We start from the raw sequence: 23,964 nt of genomic DNA, 5'->3' as shown, positions 1-23,964 counted from the left end.
AAAAAATGGTCTATCTAATAATTAAAGGGTGCAAAAAAATACATTAATATACAGACACATTTTTATTATTTGATTCGGCAGTCAGTTTGTAGTAATATTATTATGAAATTAACAATGGATACATTATTTATAAGTTTTACTTATGAAATACCACTATTTTTTAAAATCTATTGAGATGCATTTTTCAAAGAATTTGAATCATTTTACGCTGTTTGAAAATTATGCGGAATACATCGAAATATGTGTCACAATATATTTAAAAAAGCGGTATCTACCAAGTAAAAAAGAATTAACAATGAATAAATAAAAGTTACGAATAATGTTGACAATAAAAGAGTATTGTAATAACAGAACCAGGAGATGACAGAGTTAGATGTGAGAGAAGGTAGGTAGCTGGTTGTAAGGATAGGAAAGTATTTTGAATAATTCATGGTGTTTATACCTCCCCAATGGCTCGCATACATCACGCTTCGTTTCTTATGACCCAGAAGGCTGCTATCCTAACTCTACTTTTTACTTTAAACAAGTTTTTTTTAAATATTAAATTGGACGTTTTACGAAACAAATTGGACGTTTTTCAGAACATATTACACTTTTTTATTACTATTTTAAATGTTAAAATAAACATATTTATTTTTTAAATAATTAAACGCCAAATATATAAATAAACAAATGTGACGTTATACAGTATTTAAAAAACAACTTTGTACTTAATAAAAAATATATATTAATATTAGTACCACATTTACCATCAGTGTTAATTAATACCTGCCCGTATCTTTTATTCTTAAGACTAGCAAGTACATTAGTCGTAAATACCACTATTTCTTCAAATCTATCGTGACAAGTCGGCTGTCCAAACTCAAAACACAGAAAGGGACATTTTTTAAAGTACATTATTTTTACATTTTTGAACTAAGTAGATGCTACTTAGTCCAAAAATGCAAAAAAACTTACTAAAAAAAATGTCCCTTACTGTGTTTTAAGTTTGGACAGCCGAAGTGTTTTTATCAATTTTGCATAATTTTCTAACACGACAAATACGTTGCTTCTAAATTCGTTTTAGGACGGTGACCTTACAAAATATAAATAAAAATCTAAAAATGAAGTTACGTGAGTTTTTTCGCGACCGTTGGATGAATTGTGTCCTTATTCTGACGTCCTCCCATCTGCATACAAGAGGACTCATGAATCGAGTAACACCCACAATGTTTTATTGCGCACCCCGTTCGCCACCCTCACTCAAACCTACTGTTCCACACCATAATGGAATTTATAATTTATCAACCATCCGTCGCACATTCTTAAAATAACGAATAAATGTATTTAAAACACACATAATTGAATGGAAATGCCATAATAAGATAAATTTTGTTTGTCTAGGATGTCGTTAATTGAAAGTAACAATCGATATTTCAGTCTTATATTATAAATGTATATTTGAAAATATTGTTATTCAAAACATTATAAAACTACTACTACTGACCCTCATCCGCAAAAAATGATCGTTCATTATATAAAAACAAAATGATTAGTCCTGTACTTCTACCAATCAAGGGTATTGTAAATATTTTTGCATGTAAATACTATACTTGTTTTGAACTTGATGGCAATGAGCTCCAGAATCTCCAATATGGTAACAAAATGTGCTAACCTTTACACTACGGAGGCGAATGAGTATAGTTATAAAACTGCTAATTATTATTACTTACCAATTTCGATTATAACTGGAAACTTATATTTATAATATCTCCCATTTTTTCAATTAAATTAAAATTAGAATTTAATTATTAGTTCAAAGCTTTATTCATTCTTGCAAAATTTATTTTCTGTTCTCTTTTCTGTGAAGTACAATTTATTCATCACGTTTTCATCAGGATTAAGATATTAACATTTATTCAATATAACCCTGGACTGGTACCTGAAGCGGAGGGCTGATCACCTTCCCTTCATGTGTAAACGATCAACATAACACTGCGTTTATATGACACAGTGCCCTATGCACCATTGGGGTGCGGATAAGGGTTTTCTATTTATAAGATATTACATTTACAAAGCTTTTAATAAGATCGAAAAAAGTGCATACCATAAAATCATATATAATTATTAAGAATAACGTAAAGCGCCCCTGTTGCTAATTAAATTAGACAAATATTTTTAAGCTTAATGTTTAAATGATTCATGTTTTATACATATCTTGTTTTATGTAATATAAAAAAGAATAATAAAAGCGGTTCAATCCATTTTTCTGTTAATTTTCCCACTCTATTTTTTTCATATATATTTGGATAAAGGCGAGTCTTGCGAGAAATCTAGTCAGTAATTTTACCATATAAAGGCGAGTTTTTTTCATTGTAAAAAATAATTAAACTTATAGGATTCAGAATTAATAGTTAACCTTTGATCTTCTCGCTAACTATTGGTGCATAAGACAGTGCAATGAATGAAATCAGTGTTTTTGGTTTCTTTTTATGATTCAAAGATTTATTTTTGGACTCGTGTATCGTAAAAAGATGCGATCCCCATTTCACATTTCCCCACATGTTGGACATCACGTAATGAATCAAAAATAATCGCGAGGAATGCAAAACATGAAAATAATATTCGCCTGACCCGAATATCTTTATTTCGGTAATAAACAATAATGAATAATACAATAATCTGTTGTAGTTCTTATCAATTGGTCCATGACCCGATTTTAACACAAGACGAAACCAAAAAGCGCCACACAAAGTTCCTTGTTTCGAATGATAACGAAACAATGTTATTATGAGATACTCGCGGTCAAAGGGTTATCGCCCATGTAGGAAGTGAATCGCTTTCGTAAACGAAAGTTTTTTTTTTGATAAATAAAAACAAAAATTAATGATTTTTTAATTAATGCGAAACGGCTTGATAGTAGCAGTCGCAGTAAATTTTCTTCCGTATGGTCATATTCATTATTAACATAACGCACACCTAGATCAAAACTGTATAAACTCAAAAAATATGATTTTTAAAGATAATCACTTATTCGGATTCTACGAACAAAAACGCATATTTCAATTTATACAATTTGTCAATATCTTAAATATTTTTCATAATATAGCACTATATGTTCCTTTTTGTGAATAAAAGAGTTCGATTCTCTCTGCCCACCCCTTCGTGAAGCGGCGTGATGGTTAGTTAGTTAGTTAGCATGAAACTTGTTATTATAAATATTCTTTAATTTGCATTGTCAATTCATAAAAGAGAACAGGAAACTTCTATTACATAAGGCGACATCAATATGCGTTTTTCGTCTCTCCTGAAAAAACAGTTTTTTTGAGTTGATACTCTTTTGATCTAGGGGTGCGAGCGATATGTTATATGTGAGTTTTGTTGACTGTTTTTTTACGTAATTTCTCAAAAAAAAATCACTTTCACGCCGCTTCCCCGCCGCCTCCCCTCAGGGGTAGGCAGAGTGAATCGAACGCCACACCACTCTGTATGTGCAAACATTCTTCGCCTCTTCTACATTCATGCATCTCCTCATACATACTCGACGATTATTACGACTCCTGACCCGGCCGCTTCCAAGTATTTGAAATACCTGATTGTGCCAAGTTTTCCTCGGTCTTCCTCTGCTTCTTTTGTAATGTTATCGACGGACGCGTCGCGTGCGCTACGTGCGCGAAGACACTTTGTGATCAGCTTACGCGTGCACTTGATGACGTCCACATTAAACAGGACACTTTAGTCCCCTTTTTGTCAGGAGGCAGGTTGGACTGAAGCGAGTATTAATTAAAAACACTGTATCGACTATTTATATTTATGTTTATTAAAAAACAAACAATACGGCAGTCAATACTCATGTGCTTCCAAACAGCTCTGTTAAGTTATGTTACACCCGACTCTCACGAAGTACCAAATTAGACTATGTTAAAAACCCTCTTGCTTTAGGGTAGAGAATCATAAAATGCTGTACCGATTTATGGTCATGAGAACGCATACTAAAGCCGGACAACATATTGCAAGCAAATGACGAGTCCCTCGACTTTCTAAAAAAGGACAATAAAAGTGCGAATGAGAAATGGCAGGGCCATTACACTTTTTTCAACTACATTCGCTTCATAAATTTGTTAAACCGTTTTTTCCTCACTCATACGTTCCACATGTCCAAAAAATCTGAACACACCTTTCTTAATTCTATCCACATTAATCCGACCTTGAAAATGTAGCTATTTACAGGATGAAATCGGAACTAAAATCTGGTATAGTCGAAAATCCACGTAATTGAGTATAACTGGTTGTATGGATGTGAATGAAGCTAGGAGTGTATGTTCAAACAGACAAGTGTGACTTTCCATCCTTTCTGCCTACCTTTGCAGTAAAACGCACATACGAGTCTTAAGCACGTTTGATATGAAACCCACAACAGTATACATTTGCTGTCCTTTCGATTATTATTGCTCCATTTTTATTACAGAATTTTGATGGAATTTTTGATTTTTCATAACCATTGAACTGACCGATAGACTTTTGATAAATATTCGATGACCGTATCAAGTGCAGAGTGCATTCCGTATGGATGCAATAACCCACGATGCCATAAAACAGCATAATTCAACACCCCTCACAACATACATACATTAACCCTTTATTTGCCAACCGCAAAAATACTAATAAAAAATGTCACGATCCGTTTACAGATGTTGGTAAAATTATTTTGTTTGAAATCAATAAATAATTGTTATTTTGTATCTCTCACGCGAATCTGAGTGAACATTCGATATTATAAAATATCTTACGCGAATACGTATATTAAAGCGTAGTAAAAACAACTACTGAATAGCTTATAAACAGAATAGTAGTATTTCAACTGTGGATTTACTAAAGAATGTTAGTTACATTCACATAGCACGCGAAATTGCGTAAGGATTTTATTTGTGTAATAGTAACGTTTTACATATAATATGTAGTTTATAATAAAAAAAATAATGTTTCTGTAAATAAATAAGTTGTGTTTTTTTACTCTAATATTAATTCAATATTACCCTCGACTGGTAACTGAAGCACAAAACTGATTTCCTTGCCTTTAAATAATCAATGATCAACTCGACATGCATTGATTTAATTCAGTGCCTTGTGCACCGTTGGATACGGATGAGGGTAAAAAGAAGAAAAAAAAAGAATATTTTCGTTAATAAAATAAAATATTTAGGAATCATAGTAAAGTGTCCTTGAGGAATTGTCATTAGTAAGTTATTGTTTAATTATAAACGAAAGATTATTTTTTATGGTATCCTGTTAATTAACGTTGACCAAATTTTCTTAAGTGAAAGGCTGGCTTTGTTCAGTGTTTAGTTAACTTTAGTCGATAGCTGCAATTATATAAAAATGTATACATTTTATTAAAGTCACTAATTAAACGTGTATTGAACAGATTTCATACATTATTTAACTCCGATCGTTCAATATTTGTTTTCTTTTCAACTGCCGGATTATGGTGATATAAATGCCGTGTTTTATTTTTCGGTTAGCGGTTAAACGCACTCCGCGGGGGTTCGGTGAAAAATGACCGCACTTAACATGAAGGGATTCAGAAGTATTGGACCATTTATTTATAATTTGTGGCGGCTAAATTAACTCATTACAATACGTATTACTCAAAAATGGCGTAATCAGCCTTTGTCTGGATACATTTGACCCAACCCGTCAAGAGAAAACTAAAAATGAAACGTCAACCATTTTCTCAAATCTATAAATATATTTAAAAAAGTAATCTTTTATACTTTTTATTTTTATTTATTTGGGTTTATTTAGGTTATTTGGGTAATAACAGCAACATATTTACATTAACACAAAACAAGCCAATTATACACAGTATAATAAAAGAGTTATAAAACTAACTAACTAACTAACCATCACGCCGCTTCCCTGCAGGGGTAGGCAGAGAGAATAGAACGCCACACCACTCTGTCTTTGCAAACATTATTCGCATCTTCCACGTTCATGCATCTCCTCATACATACCCGCCGATTGTTACGACTCCTAACCTGACCACTTTCAAGTATTTGGCATACCTGATCGTGCCATGTTTTCTCAGAATGCGAATCTCTCAGAAGAATGTGCGACAAAACGATGTATGATTGATGTGCGAATAGTGAAATAAGGAAGGAATGCAAAGCTGAGATAAGCATTATCGATAAAATTAAGAAAGGTGTGTTGAGATGGTTTGGACATGTAGAGCGAATGAGTGAGGAAAGAACGGTAAAACAAATTTATGAGGCGAATGTAAGTGGAAAAAAGAGCAGAGCAAGACCGAGAAAAGAGTTACATTATATAATATAAGAATTTTTGCTTAATAAAAAGCTTCTTTTCATCTCACCAATAGATGTCTGTAGTGAAGTTCTAGTGATTCAAGAACAATATTTCAAAATTGGTTCATATATATAGAACTTCCAAGAATTTGAGTAGTGTGGTTGTCAATAATGGATAGAATTGGTGAATGCTACACGTGTGTAGCATTCACCAATTCTATCCATTATTGACAACCACACTAAGCCCAGATTTCCATATTTTTCTTCATCTTTGATGAGATGTCAATAATAATAAGCCAATTATAGTTAACCACAGAAACATAAAGATTAGTAGAAAATATTTAGTGTAGATCTAGCAAATGAACACGTATCTATGAGAGAAAATGTGCATATGTGAAGTGTGTAAGAGGGTGTGTGTGTGTGTGATGTTGATTCTAGTGGGCGTATACATGCGATGCAGAGAACGATAGTTTTTTTAAGATCCTGAGAGGACAATATGCTTATCACTCGACTTTTCAACACACCTTTCTTAATTTTATCGATAATGCTTATCTCAGCTTTGCATTCCTTACTTATTTCACGCACATCTATCATATATCGTTTTATCGCACATTCTTCCGAGATATCGCATGTCGACTGCATTCAGTCTGCTTTCATCCTTCTTTTGCCAACTCCATGTTTCACTTCCATACATTAGAGTTGGAATCAGGACTAATACATTGTGTACCTACTTGGTGTTAGTTCCGAATAAGTTCAATCTTGTAATAAAAAATACATTGAATCATTTCAATTATTAGTTTTCTCGAAATTTACCGGCGCTTAAGACCCCATTGGCTTAGTATCGATACAAACGCAATCCGATTCATAATGTTCTTGAAATTTTCATCGACAATAAGTAGGAAAACGAAAAACGTCAGGCATGAAAGAGCATTTTCTTTAGCCAAAATGCAGTCGTATCTTACACACGCCAACGTACAAGGACGAGTGAATCACTACCCAATTTGATATCAGCAACCGGTATCTGCCGACCACTGGCCAACGTCTTCATTATAAAAAGAGGCAAAGATCTCAGCATTAAACAATAGCACACCATTGTTTCGTCCGCCATATTAAAACGTAAAGATAAATCGTTTTTGTTAAATGGCTTTTTGTTAAAAACAATAGTTAATGGACTGAATACAATTCTTCTTATTAATGTGTGCTTGCTTGTGTTTGTCGATTGTTCCGAGGATAATTAAAAGAAGTCCTTTTTGTTATCTTAACAATGATGGTTTCCTATGAATAATTGTTCTCGGCGTTTTGACCCACACAGATGGCGGTGAACCTCTTCTTAAATACCAGCTATCTAATACCAGATACCTATTCCAACTGGTAGGGCTACCAGACACAATCAAAACTTGCCGGTCGTACGATCATTTTGTCGCTGGATTTTTTTTACCACTTTTCATATCTACATATATAACTTTCATTAGAGTTCTGAAAGCTTCCACTATTTTCCCGAATCCCATATAGAAACTTTTAGGCTCTATTCGGACCCACTTGCTGTACATACTTAAAAATATATTTGGGATCAACTTTGGAATTAAATCACGATTTTAATATAAAATAGTTTTGAGAACAATAGATCTTTTCATCAAGAGGTGTAACAGTTAGTATTTTCACCCGTGTACAAAATATTTTTTATGTTTCTATTACCGTCAGCGAGGCATGTAAGGTATTAATACTTAATAGAGTATTTATGCATCTCCTCATACATATCCGCCGATTATTAACACTCGAGAATTTCAAATACTTGGCCGTTCAAAGTTTTCTTGGTCTTCTTCTGCTCTAATATTCAACTACACTCGTCTCATACTTTTTTGTCGTTCATTCTTCACTCATCCTTTCCACATATCTAAACCATCTCAAAAGACCTATCTTGTTTTTCATCGATGATAACCAGGCTTGCATTATATCTTTATTTCACTATTTAAATATCTAGGATACATCGTTTCGACGCACATTTAGAGAAGGATAACGCTATGACGGTATTCAGTCAACTTTCATCATTATTTTTACCGACTCTATGCTTCGCTTCCACACATAAGGGTACAACCAGGATTATGTTATGCAGTACTGGTTTAAAAGCAGTTTTTTTTAACAATAATAATTCATGTTATTGTGTGCGTTCGTGTACAGAGACTCTAAAACTTGCAGCATCTTGCATACAAAGATTTCTTATTTCATCATTTTATACGTTGAAAATGTGGGTACAAGATGAAATTAATTAAGATTTGCTGGTTGCCTTATTGTCTTATGCGTAGTAGGTTGGAAGATACCAATTATTCCGTATAAACCGTGACCCCTTTGAACATTTTACCGTTTCCATAGACAAAAACCATCGTCTTTTATTTTAAAATACCTCACTCAATGCGTGTGAATTAGAAATAATTAAAAAGCTTTATTTTTGTCATGAACTTTGTAGAAGAACGTGATGATTTAAACATACATAAATATCAAACATTTGACCACTTTTGAGTTTATTAATGTAAACACGAGTAGTTTTCAGAACTATAGATATTCTCATCAACAGTTGAAAATACAAAAGTTTGTATTTTTACCTGTTGATGAAAACTATGGTAGTTCTCGAAACTAATCATCTATACATTAGTTAACTGAACAGTGGTTTTGTACAAGTGTTTTCAATTCTTAAATTTTCCATAAAGTTAATGCAATATCAATAAAAAATATCAAAATTCTTCATTTTGAGCTACTTTATTTACGTCATGTCCGTACATTAAAATTCTATATATTCCACTCGCGATTGAAGTCTCCAAAGCGGAAAGTCTTATAAATAGCCTTCAAATAACTAACGATCATATCATCATCGTGTCTATATAATGGGGTGCTTTTTGCATCATTAGGTGCAGATAGGGGGATGAAAACATAGTTATCTAATCTAAAAAAGTAAAAGATTGAACATAATTAAAAAAATATATTAAATACAGCAATGTTACATTACGACACGTCTTCGAATACTTATTTGATTTTATTAAAAGGAATAACCCGCAAAGCCCCAAAGGCTTGTCTGCAAGTAGGATAGTAAGTATAAGGAAGATAAATATGAAAAATATATCACAGACACCAAGACCAATTGAAAATAAATCTTTCCTGAATTTATTTGCAATCGAACCCGCGACGCCAGTTTCGCAGTCGAGCGTCTACCCAATTACGCCAAGGCGCCTGTCATGAAAGAATAGTTGCAAAACTGTCGAATTTAATATGGATAACTAATTTACAAATTTAGTTAATTAGAAAAATGGCTAACTTTCCACACTGGTCTTACCGAAGCAATTTTAATGAGATCATTATTCATCCAATTGAGAAATGCCACTATTTCTTTAAACATAATTTATTTATCATTAGCTAGGTACGTAATGTTTTCATTTTATATTAGGTGTGTAACCTATGAATAAAAGTTTTTTTTAAAAGGACTTACAACGTTTGTTAATTTATATAGCGTCGTTTTTATAAAAACCATTACAAGGGTGTTTTACAATCGACAAATTTATCATTTGCACATTTTTATGTGTAGATACATACTTCACTATCCCTGAGAAATGAAAAAACGAGTTCACGCATTCGGGGAAGCCTAGGTGTAATAGACATCAATTGTAAGGTAGAGAAAATTTTATTAAGGTGGTATGGGGACAAAGGAGAACCTGATCATATTGTGAACCAAGCAATCGCCAAGGATCTTCCTCGTTAGACATCTAGAGGAAGATCCTTGAAAAGTTCATGGATGTTACAAAGAGATAACATGATTTGATGGCATGGCCTAGGTGACGTTGTCCATTATAGAAAAACCTACAACATATATATATATATATATATATATATATATATATATATATATATATATATATATATATATATATATATATATATATATATATATATATATATATATATATATATATATATATATATATATATATATATATATATATATATATATATATATATATATATATATATATATATATATATATATATATATATGAAAACAACCGACATATATATTGTATAATAATATTGGGTACCCGATTATTTAGTTTCTATTTTTATACAATGCCCCAATTAAGCAGTCGTCTGTGATAAAATAATCAATTGTAACACATTTCGACAAAGCTTCAAATAATAGTAGCGGTCACTATACAGAATGTAGGTGACTTTATCAATTTCGGAGTCAAGTCGTTTGGCACAGGTCAGTGTGTCACTAGGTTTGTGAATTAAATCACAAATCACTATCGTACAATATACTCACAATAACTGGCGATAAGATGTGTGCTATCGCGTAATTTTTGCAACCTAACGAAATACCTAACGACTATTATCAAACGCCTTAAAGAATTATGACAACAAAATTGTAATCTCCAATTGTAAAGAAACGAAATTAAAATTATTATTTTTCGCGTATTTCAATATCGAAATAAAACACATGTAGGAGAATACTTTTTGGTTTATTAATGTAAACACGACTTGTTTCGAGAACTACAGATGTTCTCATATAAACTGTGTGCCTTGTTACCTGTTGATAAGTACGTCTGTAGTTCTTGAAACTTGCCATGTTAATCTAAAATGAGGTCTTAAGTGTTTTTTTTTTATTTGTTAATGAAGTTACAGAAAATATTTCAATTTTTAATAATTCATTAGCTACAAGCCTCTCAAAGAGACAAGACTCTTGTGCTTGGAGAGGGACGATTTTTTTTAAATTACAATCAAATATTTAGAGGCAATTCTAGCTGGAGTCTAACACAATAGTATTGGAGTCTGGAAAATTTATATTTTTATTTAAAAAACTGATGTTTCTTAAAATACAATTTTAAATTACATCACAACATAAATGGATTTTTACAACAAAAGAAAAATAAGCAGTAATATATATCATTGGTTAAAAACCTCGTATTTTCACCAATTTAAAAGTATTCACCAAATATAGTTATCGCGGAATATGTTGTAATATCTATCCATTATTTTATTGTACTATTTCACTATTTCTTAAAATCTATAGTGACACGTGTTTCAATGTATTCCACATCATGGAAACGTGTTTGAAAATAATTCCGAATGCATCGAAACACGTGTCTTATTAGAAGATAAAGTGGTATTTACTAAGTAAAACTCAAATTAAAAAAATAGACATTGTTGTTTGCTAACGAATCTTTATAGTATGAAAACGATGCTAATTTTGATTCCCGTAATATCATCTCCTAGTCTTTATCCAGTACCTTGATCCAACGACCCATATTCTCTTTACGTTTACAAACGCGAATCTATACCTCGTTAAACTTTTAAAACAGTAAACAATAATTCTGTATTATTATTGTAACAAAGATCATTACCGGAATGACACTTCAAAGACAGCATTGGGAAATCATCGATGGATTATTCCAATATATTATAACATTATCAGTAGCTAAAGTATTCGGAAAGAGCTTGGCAGGAATCCAACGGTAAGTACCTATGTTTTTATATGATATTTTTATAAACTGGACAGTCGAATCTAAGATCATTGAACGAGGCACACTGCTCGTATATCTCAATATATTGTATAATGCATATAATACGGGCGCCAATAAACGAAAGTTACTATAAAATAAACTTGTGACATCTGGAGTCTTTTAAAATTGTAGGATTATATTGTAACGTAGATAGAATTACAAAATTCAGATACACCTCTTTTGGTCATAAAAACTTTGATTATTGTTCAATTAAGTTGTAGGTACAATCTGCTTTTATTATCTACAAAATCATTAAGAATATAAACTAAATATAACAAAAAACAGCTATTTGTAAATGGATAATGGAAGTAAGTAGAACTGAAATAGATCGTATCATTTAGCTATGTCTCATTTGACTGCATAAACAATTTCTTACAATATTGTAAAATGTATCCTCGACACGGGACACGGGGTACATTGTTGTAATATGTAATTATGTACCAATATGATAAATAAATATTAAAATAACATTCAGGTCACTTACCTACCACATCAACAACGTCAATAAGTTGTTGATGTGATGGGTGATTGTATTTCCAGACTAAAATTGCAATGGGTACGCCATGTTGCGAGACAGGGAATGTACAGATGGGCATCCAGAGTTATGCGGTGTGGACCATGGGACATTAAAAGAGGAATAAGTCGGCCTCAGAAAAGATTGAAAAAGCCCTTACAAGAGGAGTCTGGAAAAAATAGAAGAGGCTGTAAAGAGACAGCTTACAAAGTAGACTTACCCATGTTTGATCGGAGTTGTAGATGGTGTAGGTCGCTTTTCTTCCTTGATTGTGCTGTGGTTCATTTTAGAAGTCAGTCTTTTCAGCACGTCATCCATCGTTCTCTTCTGCGACCCGGATCCGAGTCCTAATGGAGAACTGTTGTGGTTGAGGAGCGTCGAGTTGTTGTTGTTGCAGATACTTAAACTAGACTTGAACTCTGAACTCGGGGAACTGCACTCGGAAGAGCTTCTCCGCCTCTCTGCGGCCTCGTGCAGAGCAGCCTGATGCCTGGCCAACTGCTCATGGTGGAGGTTGATAGCGGACAAGGTGGCAGGGACCAGGAGATTGTTTGTCATTTTCGTGTCTTCCGAATCGAATCGTTGCTTCTTCGGCGGTACGTCTTCTTCCAGCGTCTGGTCTATCTCCTCGTCGCTGTGGACAACCGAGCTGGCGTCGGAACTAGATGAAGTCACTTTGTAGAACGCGTTCGAGATCCTCTGGTCCTGTTGGTCTTCCGCGTCGCTTTCGAAGTTGTTGCTGGACTCCTCAGCATCCGTGAAGGCCACGCGGTCCGCCGAAGAGTTCTTCCTCAGCTCGGAGTGGTGGTTTTCTTCGCTCGCGTACTCCGCCCGACCGAAGTCGGAGACGGATATCTGAGGGGCGGCTTCTGGCAAGGCGGCGACTGCGGATGTGGTTACTCCTTCTTGAAGTTTTGTGGGCGGCGATTTTCTTTTAGATGACATGTTTCTGTAACAAAAAGGAAACGAGAGCTTTAGCGATGCGGCGTAATTTATTGGAAGAATGTTTGGTGGAGCGCGATGGGTTAATTGACGCGGTGATGTGACGTGATTAATGGATATCGTTATTCGAGTGTGTGAACTTCCGCTGTGTTGAGTGTTATGGCAGGCACTTAGTTTGACTTACCTAACGCAAATTACTTTACTAAATTTATTTTCATAGTCCCGCGCGTATACTTTAGGAAACCGATTCACACGAGGCGAGCCCATTCATTACTATCCGGCTGAATCAAAACAGACGATGAAACTGAACAAATAAACTAGAAGTTTCCATTGAGAGACTTGACAATGAATTATTACTTTATTTGGGATGATCAAATATTATTTAACGCGTCTTTAGGATTTCCCTTGTTTCACTTATTAGATTCAACACCTGCCGCGACCTGGACGCTAACGAGATATAATTTATTATCTTATGAAATTATGTTTAATGTCCGAGTGATTTCTTCGATACCGAAATATAATCGCATCAACTATAAGACGAGTCATTAAATAATGAATGATTTGTTTGTTTAAATCAATAAAATAAAAATCTAAATTGCGTTGTATTATATTGAGATTAAGGCCAGCAAATGGCCACCTCTAACATTGATGCAAGCTTCGGGCGTTTTTTTTTTAATTAAAACAAAAAAAAAACAACGTTAGAAACGCAGTGACTACTGCGTCACGGATTTTACAGCGTGCATAATTTTGTAGGTATATAAAAATTGTAATAATTTTGAATAATGAACCGAATAGCGCCGATTCAAAATATTACATCAAGGGCGCCTAACTATGATTTAATTGCGAAAAGAAAATTGTAGAAATGATCAAGCAAAAATTTGCGTATATAGTTTTTTTATACTAAAAACCATCTTACTCTCATAGTTTCTAACTACTTGTGGAAGAGCATTTAGTGCCATGGGTCAGCCAATTTGTCTGGTATTCACACCTCTTTTAAATACCCTAGAGCCATATTTTGCATTGATTTAAAAATTAATACTAATTTTTAAATCTACTAATTAAAATACATTTTTTTTTCAGGAAAACATAACTAGTTCAGTTGGTCAAGTAGTTAGTGATGTACGAAGATAATGAAATAATATTTTCCTAAGGTTTTTTTAGACAGAGATTATACTCTAGTAAATATTTTGATATGCTTAGTTAGTAAATCTTCAAAAGCGCTTAGAACATTCATGTTAAAAGCCATTGAATGATAGTTGATCGATTTATAAAATTGACGAAGGGTTCTTCTAATCAACGCTGTGGTTTAAGGTCGGGATTGGGCCTTCAAGATTCTCGATACATATCTGCCTAGCCAAGTAACATCTCTCTCTAATCAGAGCCGAGAAATTAGAAGAGGAATTAGTTGGGATCAGGGAGATGTCTTGGCACTAGCGACCCTTGAAGCGGCTAATCACATTACTGATATCGAGTAACGAACCTTGATTGCTAAATAAATTGAAGAATATTTGCCCAAGTCATGAGATCGATGATCAAATAGCTACGAAGTGGTTGAAAGGGCGAATATACCGTTTAAAGGCTCTCATACCCTGGTACTTTTTAATTTCATTTTATTTAAAAAATATAAAATAATTTTTTTATCGAAATAGTACCATAATTTTTTTTTATATATTTACATAGATACTTTATTAAAACGTAGATAATAGGTTAAATTAACATACACAAAAATGTACAAATTTCAGAAACATTTTTATGCCTTATCTAAACCCTGTAAAAACAATATAAACCTATATTCTTTTAATATTTTTTGTTAACAATGCGGATATATTTCTCAATTTGATAAAATTTTAATGAAAAACAGGTTAATGTTCATGGAAAATGTTAGTTTTAAATGTACAAATATATTTTTTCGTAATTTTGCTGGATTTTATTGAAGCTCCAAATCAATTAATTAATGCTGTCTGTCCAGTAAATATTTTTATTTTATTTATTAAATATAGTTCCAAAAGTTTTTTAAAAATAATTTTAATATATTTTCTAGGCATTTCTGCTATTATAATCTTAAAATTAATAAAGCAGTTTCTCCAATAAAGAGATTGAGGTCTTATGCTTAGAGAGGGACTTACACTTATTATTTATTGCTTATGTTTGTTGGTTATATAATTTATTTTTATTACAATTATATTTTTGTGTTTTTCTAACTTTCAATACAGTAATTTCATGATCAATGTTATAGTGGCATGAATTTATTATAAGTTATAATATTATGTTATTTTGTAGTAATATACAAGAAAGTTATAAATTATTATTGGTCAAGGGGTTGGGGGAAATGATTCAACTAGCTGAAACATCGATTTAGAAAACTAATTGAAATTCATATGAATATCTAAAGAGGCTAACTCCAAACAACTTGGAAGCAAGTGGTTATTTAGCCAAGGAAATTGTTAATTTCCTCTACCCTTCTAAGGAAACTCTACCCTACTACCCATCTTCCGCCCTAAAGCCAGAATTAACCCTATTTGAGTGGGCGAGTTTACGCCTAACAGATAAATTAACGTTTTAGTAAGAAAACAAAACTTTTGCTAAATTTTTTGAAAACCACCCTTTTTTTATTTTAAGTTTACTTGGTAAATACCACTATTTTTTAGAATCTATTGTACCACATATTTCGATGCATTTCTCATGGTATTTAAAATTGATGCGGAATGTATTTATGAGTTTGGTTGACTTAACACTTATAAAATACCACTTATTGCGTTTTATTTCATTATACACGACCATGTAGTTTCGAATACCGCAGTTATTTTCATCGACATGTAAATAGTAATGTTATGTTTTACTAATTCATGAAATTTTAATTTATGAAATAGTAATTGAAACATGTATAATTCTCAATATGTGGTATTATATTTTTTTTAATAATCTACCTGTCATTCCAAAAAATTAATGCCGAATCGATAAATGTGAAGGCCTCACCAAAATGTTACATTTCCGATATTGCACAAAAACCCTTTATTTGAAATCTATTATATTGACTGTATTCTATCGAAATCTTAATTAAAATTGCGACAAAACGTGACCAATCCTGTGTTAAACCAATATGAAATCATTAAATCGCACCAAAACGTAACAATTTTACAAGCTAGAATTCTCGATTACTTATATTTCATTATAATTCATTTATATTGGAAATGTAACGTTTTGGTGAGGACCTCCGCCAAAATATGACTATTTTTTTACGTTGTTTCTCAAAACAAAATTATTGTACAATCCATTTCAATCCGACCTTGAAAATGTAGCAATTTCCAGAATGAAATCACCCCCTAACCGAATAATCCCCGAAGATTTGACTTCCATTATCACCCCTTCTTGACTCATTTCCGCATATTGTTCACCCTCCAGCCCCGCTCGAGGGAGGCGGCGGAACTCACAATTGAATCACAATAAACAACAAGTGTTTCTCGATTGGATTGGCGAACAATTGTGTTTGGGAAGCCTTGTACTGTGCGCAGCGTTCAATGGAGACGTTTTCAATTGGTTGTATTGAATGTTATTAAGAAAAGATTTTTCGCAGAATTTTGTGAAGAAATGTAACGTAATTATAACTTAAACATTATTTAATTCAAATAAATAATAAGAAGAGATAGTGAAATTTTTATAACTATTAGCGTAGGATTATTTAGAACATTTGTGTGTTAAAAAAATTATGTCTTTTACATTATTTTTGACATCTCAACATGATGAAGAAGTATATTGAAGTCTGGGAATTTATAGGGCTTATGACCGTCATAGGCTAGTTTAAATTATCAATTTACACATGTCTAATATTCACCAATTTTACCCATGATTGACAATCGCAAAACTCAAATTTTTGAAACATCTATATTGATTAATTATATATTCACTCCTATCCGCATGTAAATTGTGCATAGATCACCGCATTAAATCGATGCGATGTTAGCTTGATCAACAATTTTAAGAAGGCAAAGTGAAATAATGTTTTTCAAATGATTTTTTTTTATATTGGAAGGAATATAAATAAAATAAGTGATGGAAATCAGAGCGAAGAACATTTCTGCTACTTGGAGAGAAAAATGGTTAAGAGATAGAAGGTAGGTAACGGAAAATAGCAACAATTGCTAAGGCACTCGATGAAACATACCCGTACTCATATTGTTTGTGTCAGTTGAATACTAATAATATATTTATGTATTAATTTTTAAATCAAAAACAGATTTTTTGAGTCTACTAAGTTTAAATCTACTAAGTTAAAAATCTGTGTTTGATTTAAAAATTAATACATAAATTAAAATGGAGTTCTACAAATTAAACGCTAAATCAATAAATAAACTAATAATATACACGTACTTTGTAAGGAGAAACAAATTCAGAGAAAAATAATGATTTCAGTATTACTTAGTAAATACCAATATTTATTAAAATCTATTGTGACACGTGTTTCGATGCATTCCGCAATATTTTCAAATAGCGTATGCGAAATCCATCGAAACACATATCTCAGTAGTAAGTGAAACTTAAATTAAAAATGTGATAATAATACCATTGAACCAAACGAATTAATGAAAAAAAATTATTTAAATATTACGATTTTGGTTTTCTGCTTTGAATCACATTAATTTTACAAAATAACCTATATCTAGTCTTTAAATTATTAGGGTACTGTAATTTTGATTCATGAGTATATTTTTGAGAGTTATTGGCAAATTAATTCACAATAATTTTAACTAATTTGAGTAAAGTGAATAAGATAATTTGATAATCCCTAAAAAATGGAGGAAATCCGTTTGAATACAAAAATATTTTTTCAATTTCTTTACAGGTAATCGGATTTTCGTTTCCTTAGTGCCTCTTATTAAGGGAATGGAAATGTTCTTATAAATACAAATATTTTCCTGCTCTGCAGACAAGAATAACATTAGCGCTGGAGGAAAGAATGAAAAGAAAGAAATACGAAGAAATGGGAAAGGTAATGTTGTTACGAGGAACGTATTTTAAGAAATTGGATAAAAAATATTTCAATTTATTCAAAGTGCAAAATAAAAGCGTCCTTATAATTCTCAGTTCTGTATTTTAGTGTACATTAAACAATTATTCAAAATCATATTAGACTTTAATGTATGATAGATGTGCGAATAGTGAAATAAGGAAGGAATGCAAAGCTGAGATAAGCATTATCGATAAAATTAAGAAAGGTGTGTTGAGATGGTTTGGACATGTAGAACGAATGAGTGAGGAAAGAACGGTAAAAGAAATTTATGAGGCGAATGTTATTGGGAAAAGAAGCAGAGGAAGACCGAGAAAAACATGGCACGATCAGGTATGCCAAATACTTGAAAGTGGTCAGGTTAGGAGTCGTAACAACCGGCGGGTATGTATGAGGAGATGCATGAACGTGGAAGAGGCGAAGAATGTTTGCAAGGACAGAGTGGTGTGGCGCTCTATTCTCTCTGCCTACCCCTGCGGGGAAGCGGCGTGATGGTTAGTTAGTTAGTTAGTTATATTAGACTTTCAAACTTAGGAACATGCATAAAGTACATTTCGACATCTCAACAAAGACGATGAAGAAATGTTATAGATAAACGGTGTTATCTGGATCGATGAAGTAAATACGATCACCTCTACGTTGAGGTACTAGTTTTGTTTAACTAAATAGTTATAAGGGTGATATTTAGTGATCGCTAATATATATTTTGACCCCCTTAGGAAATGAACTCGGAATTTCCAGCACGGCAGCCAAAAACATTAACCACGATACTACGTAGGCAGATGTACGTACGTAGTTTTAGAAATCGTCGTACATCGGAATCACCCCATTTTAATTTGGAAAAAACACCAATTACTGGTTTTATCCAATATAGCTTTCACCCTGTTAACAATATACCTTTTTAAAATTTGTATATAAATTAATATTTTAATAAAAAATTGTGTACAAAATATTTTTTGTTACTGATTAATCAAAATGTCGTTTCAATTGGATTATTTTTAATATATATTTATAGAAATGTGGTTCAAACTCACAAACTTTGAATTCAATCTACAAAGCTTCACTGAATCACGATGTATCCTTACATTACAGAGTAAACAATTAGATGCAAATGAGTTTTTCATATAATTTCAGATGCGCTTTTACTAAAATTAATCAATAAAATTTCTTAGATTTTTGAAAGCTGATCATTATAGAAGTATCCTTTTTTTGTTTTATTAGCCCCCATTTAACTTATTTAATCAAAGTATAAACATCTGCCCAATACCAGAACTTAACATTTCAGCTCGCCATTAATTATTATTAAATAATTAGTCGCTCACTTAAAAAGTTTACAGTTGGTACCACAAACCACTCTAAGTTTAATAAAACAGCATATTAAATTATCATGGTTGCCAACTTGCGAAAGGATAACATTTATTATTTAACGGTTGGTAACGATAGAATATTTAATTATAACCATTATGACTGAAAGATTAATAACTTCAGAGTCTCTCACTTTTAAGAAGGGGGTTTAATCAATCCTGCCTGCGCTTAGAAATAAACGAAGCAAATTGTATCGTTACTGATAATTTGGAGAGCTGAATATTATATTTCGTTTACAATAAATATATGCAGATATTTCAGTACTAATAAAATTTTAACCGATTTTTTTTTTGTAAAAAAGGAAGAAGAAAAAATCAGCAATAGGTATCAATATAAATAAAGAAGAAATTGGATGCTAGGGTATTCACAAGGCTTATAATCTATCATAAGGTGATTACGTGATTACTTTATACATATGTTACATGAAATTTATGATAAACTATTTATGTAAAATAATAATAAATTTGGATAGTTTATATAGCGCCATTTTCGTAAAATACTACCTCAAGGGCGCTTCCAAGTTTTTTTATGACTTTCAAGAATTTAAGCAGTGTATTTAGTTGTCAATCATGGGTAGAATGGTGAGTATTACACGTATATAATGTTTTCACTTAACCAGATGGTCATTAGTCCTGTCAATACCAAAACTTCCATATTCGTATTCATTAGCATATATTGAGACGCAAAAAATTAAAACTATTGTTTAATAAAAGCAATTTTCTGATAAATTCGAATATTGAAACGTGCAAGTGAAAACAAGATAAAGAAGTACGTGAGATTGCCTGAAGCATAGCAAAGTGGGGGTCGTAGGATGTATTAGATTGTAGGGTGGCGGTGCACAGAACAGGGGGTGAGGGGTGAATAGAAGCAAGAGTAACGCCTTCAGACGTGATTTCCTATGCGAAGGTAGTAATTTCATTCCACGATCCGTGCATGGCACAGGAATCCTTAGTGACTAAAATAATTGCGTGAAAACGTTTGACTGAAAACGATTTTTCAGTTACTTATTTGTTCAACGAAAGTACTAATATTTTTAAATTGTCAGATACCTTTATTATTTCTAACACCTCAAATAAATCGAGATTAAAAAAATAAGTCTGCATTATAATATGTCTTGAGATATGGATTGACAGGTGGGACTCAACATCACAGGAAGCTAATCCCTCTTAAAAACAGATCAAAAGGCCTATACAAGTAGAAGAAGATTGTGAGAATATGTGTTGACGAATTGACGAGAATCTTTATGGTATAGCTAACCACAACAGTAAATTATTGATTCTACTTTAAAATATTCCATAATTTAGTTTTTAAATTAACCCTTCTATTTTCAGGATAGCTGTCCTTAAAGATAAGTGATTTCGTGCTAAATATTAATTTTGAATTCATTGTATGTAATATTTTACATAAGATTATTATATTACAAGTAATTGTTAAGCATTACAAAATTAATGTCAAAACCATAAGTCAAAATTGAGCATTTTCAGATTGAGGATAAAAATATATTTTCCAGATAAAAATTATTAAAAATTTGTTGTAAAATAACAAAATCTTTTTTAATGTCTGCCGATTTTAAAACAAACGGCTTTGTCCTCAGGATTTTATTCATTGACACATGAACTTTCTGCGAATTTCTAAATTAATTTTAAAAAATTGTGTTTTCATGAGAAAATCAAATTAAGGATGGGGTAATTAATATTAACAACACCCATTACTTTTAAACCAGGAATCAGATATTTTCCATATGTGTCTGTGTATTTTTGGAATATGTTAGTTTTTTAGACAATTTAGTATAAACGCTTTATTTCCTTATGTTGTAAAGCTCTGAATAAAGTTTCATTAAATATTTCCACGGGGTTCTCCGTCCAGGATAATTTTGCATGTCCTTTTCCATGGAGAATACTTTGTGCTCGGAGAATAATAGCAAGGAATAATTTAGGTCCTGTCTACGTCGTAGACAGGAGCATAGAATTGTAGATGAAATGATCACTTCCTCCGTAGAACAAGTGAACACTGATGACATCTATTGTTATTGGAATGGACAAAGCTGTCTCATGTAGAATATTAAATATATCTACTGGTGTTTATACATACTTGTAATTTATGAATTTGTAACTGCAAACACGACAGAATTACTTAAATTTGATATGCTAATTTTTATTTTTATTTTACTTGGTAAATATTACTATTTCTTAAAATCTCTTGGGACACGTATTTCGATGCGTTCCATCGTTTTCAAAAACCGTATGTAAAGCTAAGTCTACATTTTAGAGTTGTGTCCTTGGGACGTTGAAGGATTAAGACGGGATAGGAGCTGATTTTTTTTGAAGTGGGAACATGCACAATAAGGGGGATAATTTAGTCATTGTCATATATTTTTATGGGTTTCTTATTATTTATATTTTCCATTTTTCTATTGTTTCAAAATGTTGGAATTTATTTTATGAATTGTTTTTATTGTTATTGTATGTGTTTTTGTTTTCTTTACATTGTTTGAAATACTATACTCTAAATAATGCTTATCGTAGCCTCGCATTCTTTCTATTTTGTGGTTGACAATCAAGGGTAGAATGGTGAAAGTTAGAGAGTCTATAAAGTGATCCCTTAAACCAGACAAGATTACAAAAAAATAATATTAATATTTCAAAAGAAAGCATAAAGTTAATAAGGCAATTGTTAATTATATAAATTTACAACGTTTTGGATGTATCGAAATCCTTGTTAAAAACTCTTGTTTAAAAATCTTGTTTTTCTACTTATTTTTACATTTTTACACCTCAACATAGATGAAGAAGAGTTCAGAAGTCTGGGTATTTAAATGGTTTATGACCGGTTAAAAGCCCTGAAAATAAATACTTAGTTGTTCATATTCTTCTTCATTTATATTGAGATGTTAAAATTTATAAATACTCATTAAAAAATTAAAATACTCATTAAAATTCATTTAAAAATCGAAGAAAATTTAAATGAATGATAAAATGTTAAAATATAATATTGAAACATTTCCGAATAAATAGTATATTTACACACACAATTCCAGCGAGTTATTGCTTCATGGTAACATATACATGTATATTTTTTTAATATTCTGCCAAATTAAAATAAAATAAATAATTAAGCGAAGAACTCGAATTAATAGTATAAAACAGAAAATTCTTCACCAAGCCTTGCGTTGTCAAGACATTAATAATAAATTACTCTGACGAGGGTGTTTGAATATGCGTCTGCATTTAAAAATTTGCATAAAACAATGATTTAAAAAATATACGACTCTTATAATCAATACAAAACGATTTTTGAAAATTCAGAAGCAGAGATTCTTGTAATTTTGCCTGCCAACACTCGCTAATGACTATTATTTGTTGCGATTTCGCACATTTAGTTTTACAGCCAATTTGGAAACTAAAGAGATATATTTTCATAGCGATATTATTTAACAATGTTGGCTTTACGGAAAATATTTGATTAGTTACGAACTGTGTGAATTTTATGGTTTATTTAATTTTCTTACCAAAGAAACACATTATTGATGTATTTAATAGATGCCGTTATACTTCAACGCTGGTAATAATCGTGATTAATTAAATGAACATTATAATATGCTGTTGACGCGCGAGAATCTCAAATTTGTGCAATAAAACAAAATGTCTCAGAATTATTGGAAATTTATCATCTCTGTTCTATGATTTATTGAAGTAAATATCATTATAAAATTCATAAAAAATTTACGGTTTGCTATTTAAATTCCGATACGAAAATATAAGTTTTTGAGTATATGACATATCGCTCACTCCTTTCAAAAACGTCATAAATAAAAAATCGTCAATTTTGAGTTGTGCGTGTTTTCGTAATGCCCAGAAAATGTACTATATCCCAGCAAAAGAGGCATATTTTTAACTTAATATTTACCCGCTACAGGGCAGAAAGTGTTATTTTTGCATTTTGAAGAAAAGGTATTGTTTAATTTTTTTTTAATATCCTAAATATTTTTCAAATGGAGAAAAAATATTCCGATTTTACCTAAAAAGATCTGTTGCACAGTAAAAAGTTAAATAAGTGGTTTGATATTTATTTTTAATACATTGTATTTTATGTTTGAACTTTCTTTTTTTCTCCTGAAAAATCAAGTTTTTTGATTTATGACGTTCTTGAAAGGAGTGAGCGATATTAAAAATTTCACTAATGATTTCAAATAAAATACTTTATTTGTACAGTAAACCCTCCTATAACGTTGATATAGCTACCGCGTTAGTGGAAAGTATTTGTTTTTAAATTTTATTTTAATTTGAAATCACTCATTTAAGTCGTTTATGCTGG

At 31.7% G+C, this 23,964-nt stretch overlaps 1 protein-coding gene across 2 annotated transcripts in view; it reads right to left on the bottom strand.

Moving 5' to 3' along the window:
* LOC148309159 (uncharacterized) overlaps positions 1 to 23,964 on the bottom strand; it is a 466,414-nt gene that overhangs the window by 132,503 nt on the left and 309,947 nt on the right. For both annotated transcript variants that reach the window (XM_088260540.1, XM_088260541.1), the window contains one exon: positions 12,559 to 13,287. In XM_088260540.1, the coding sequence (XP_088116666.1) occupies positions 12,559 to 13,283 (725 nt within the window). In that variant the 5' untranslated portion in view covers positions 13,284 to 13,287. The remainder of the gene's footprint in view (positions 1 to 12,558; positions 13,288 to 23,964) is intronic.

The sequence above is a fragment of the Brachycentrus maculatus genome, unplaced genomic scaffold (assembly GCF_059751285.1).
Source record: "Brachycentrus maculatus isolate JH-2025_06_01 unplaced genomic scaffold, ASM5975128v1 h1tg000138l, whole genome shotgun sequence".
NCBI classification, from domain to species: domain Eukaryota; kingdom Metazoa; phylum Arthropoda; class Insecta; order Trichoptera; family Brachycentridae; genus Brachycentrus; species Brachycentrus maculatus.
Note: the sequence above shows the minus strand (reverse complement) of the source record. Positions and strands in the feature narration are given on the sequence as shown.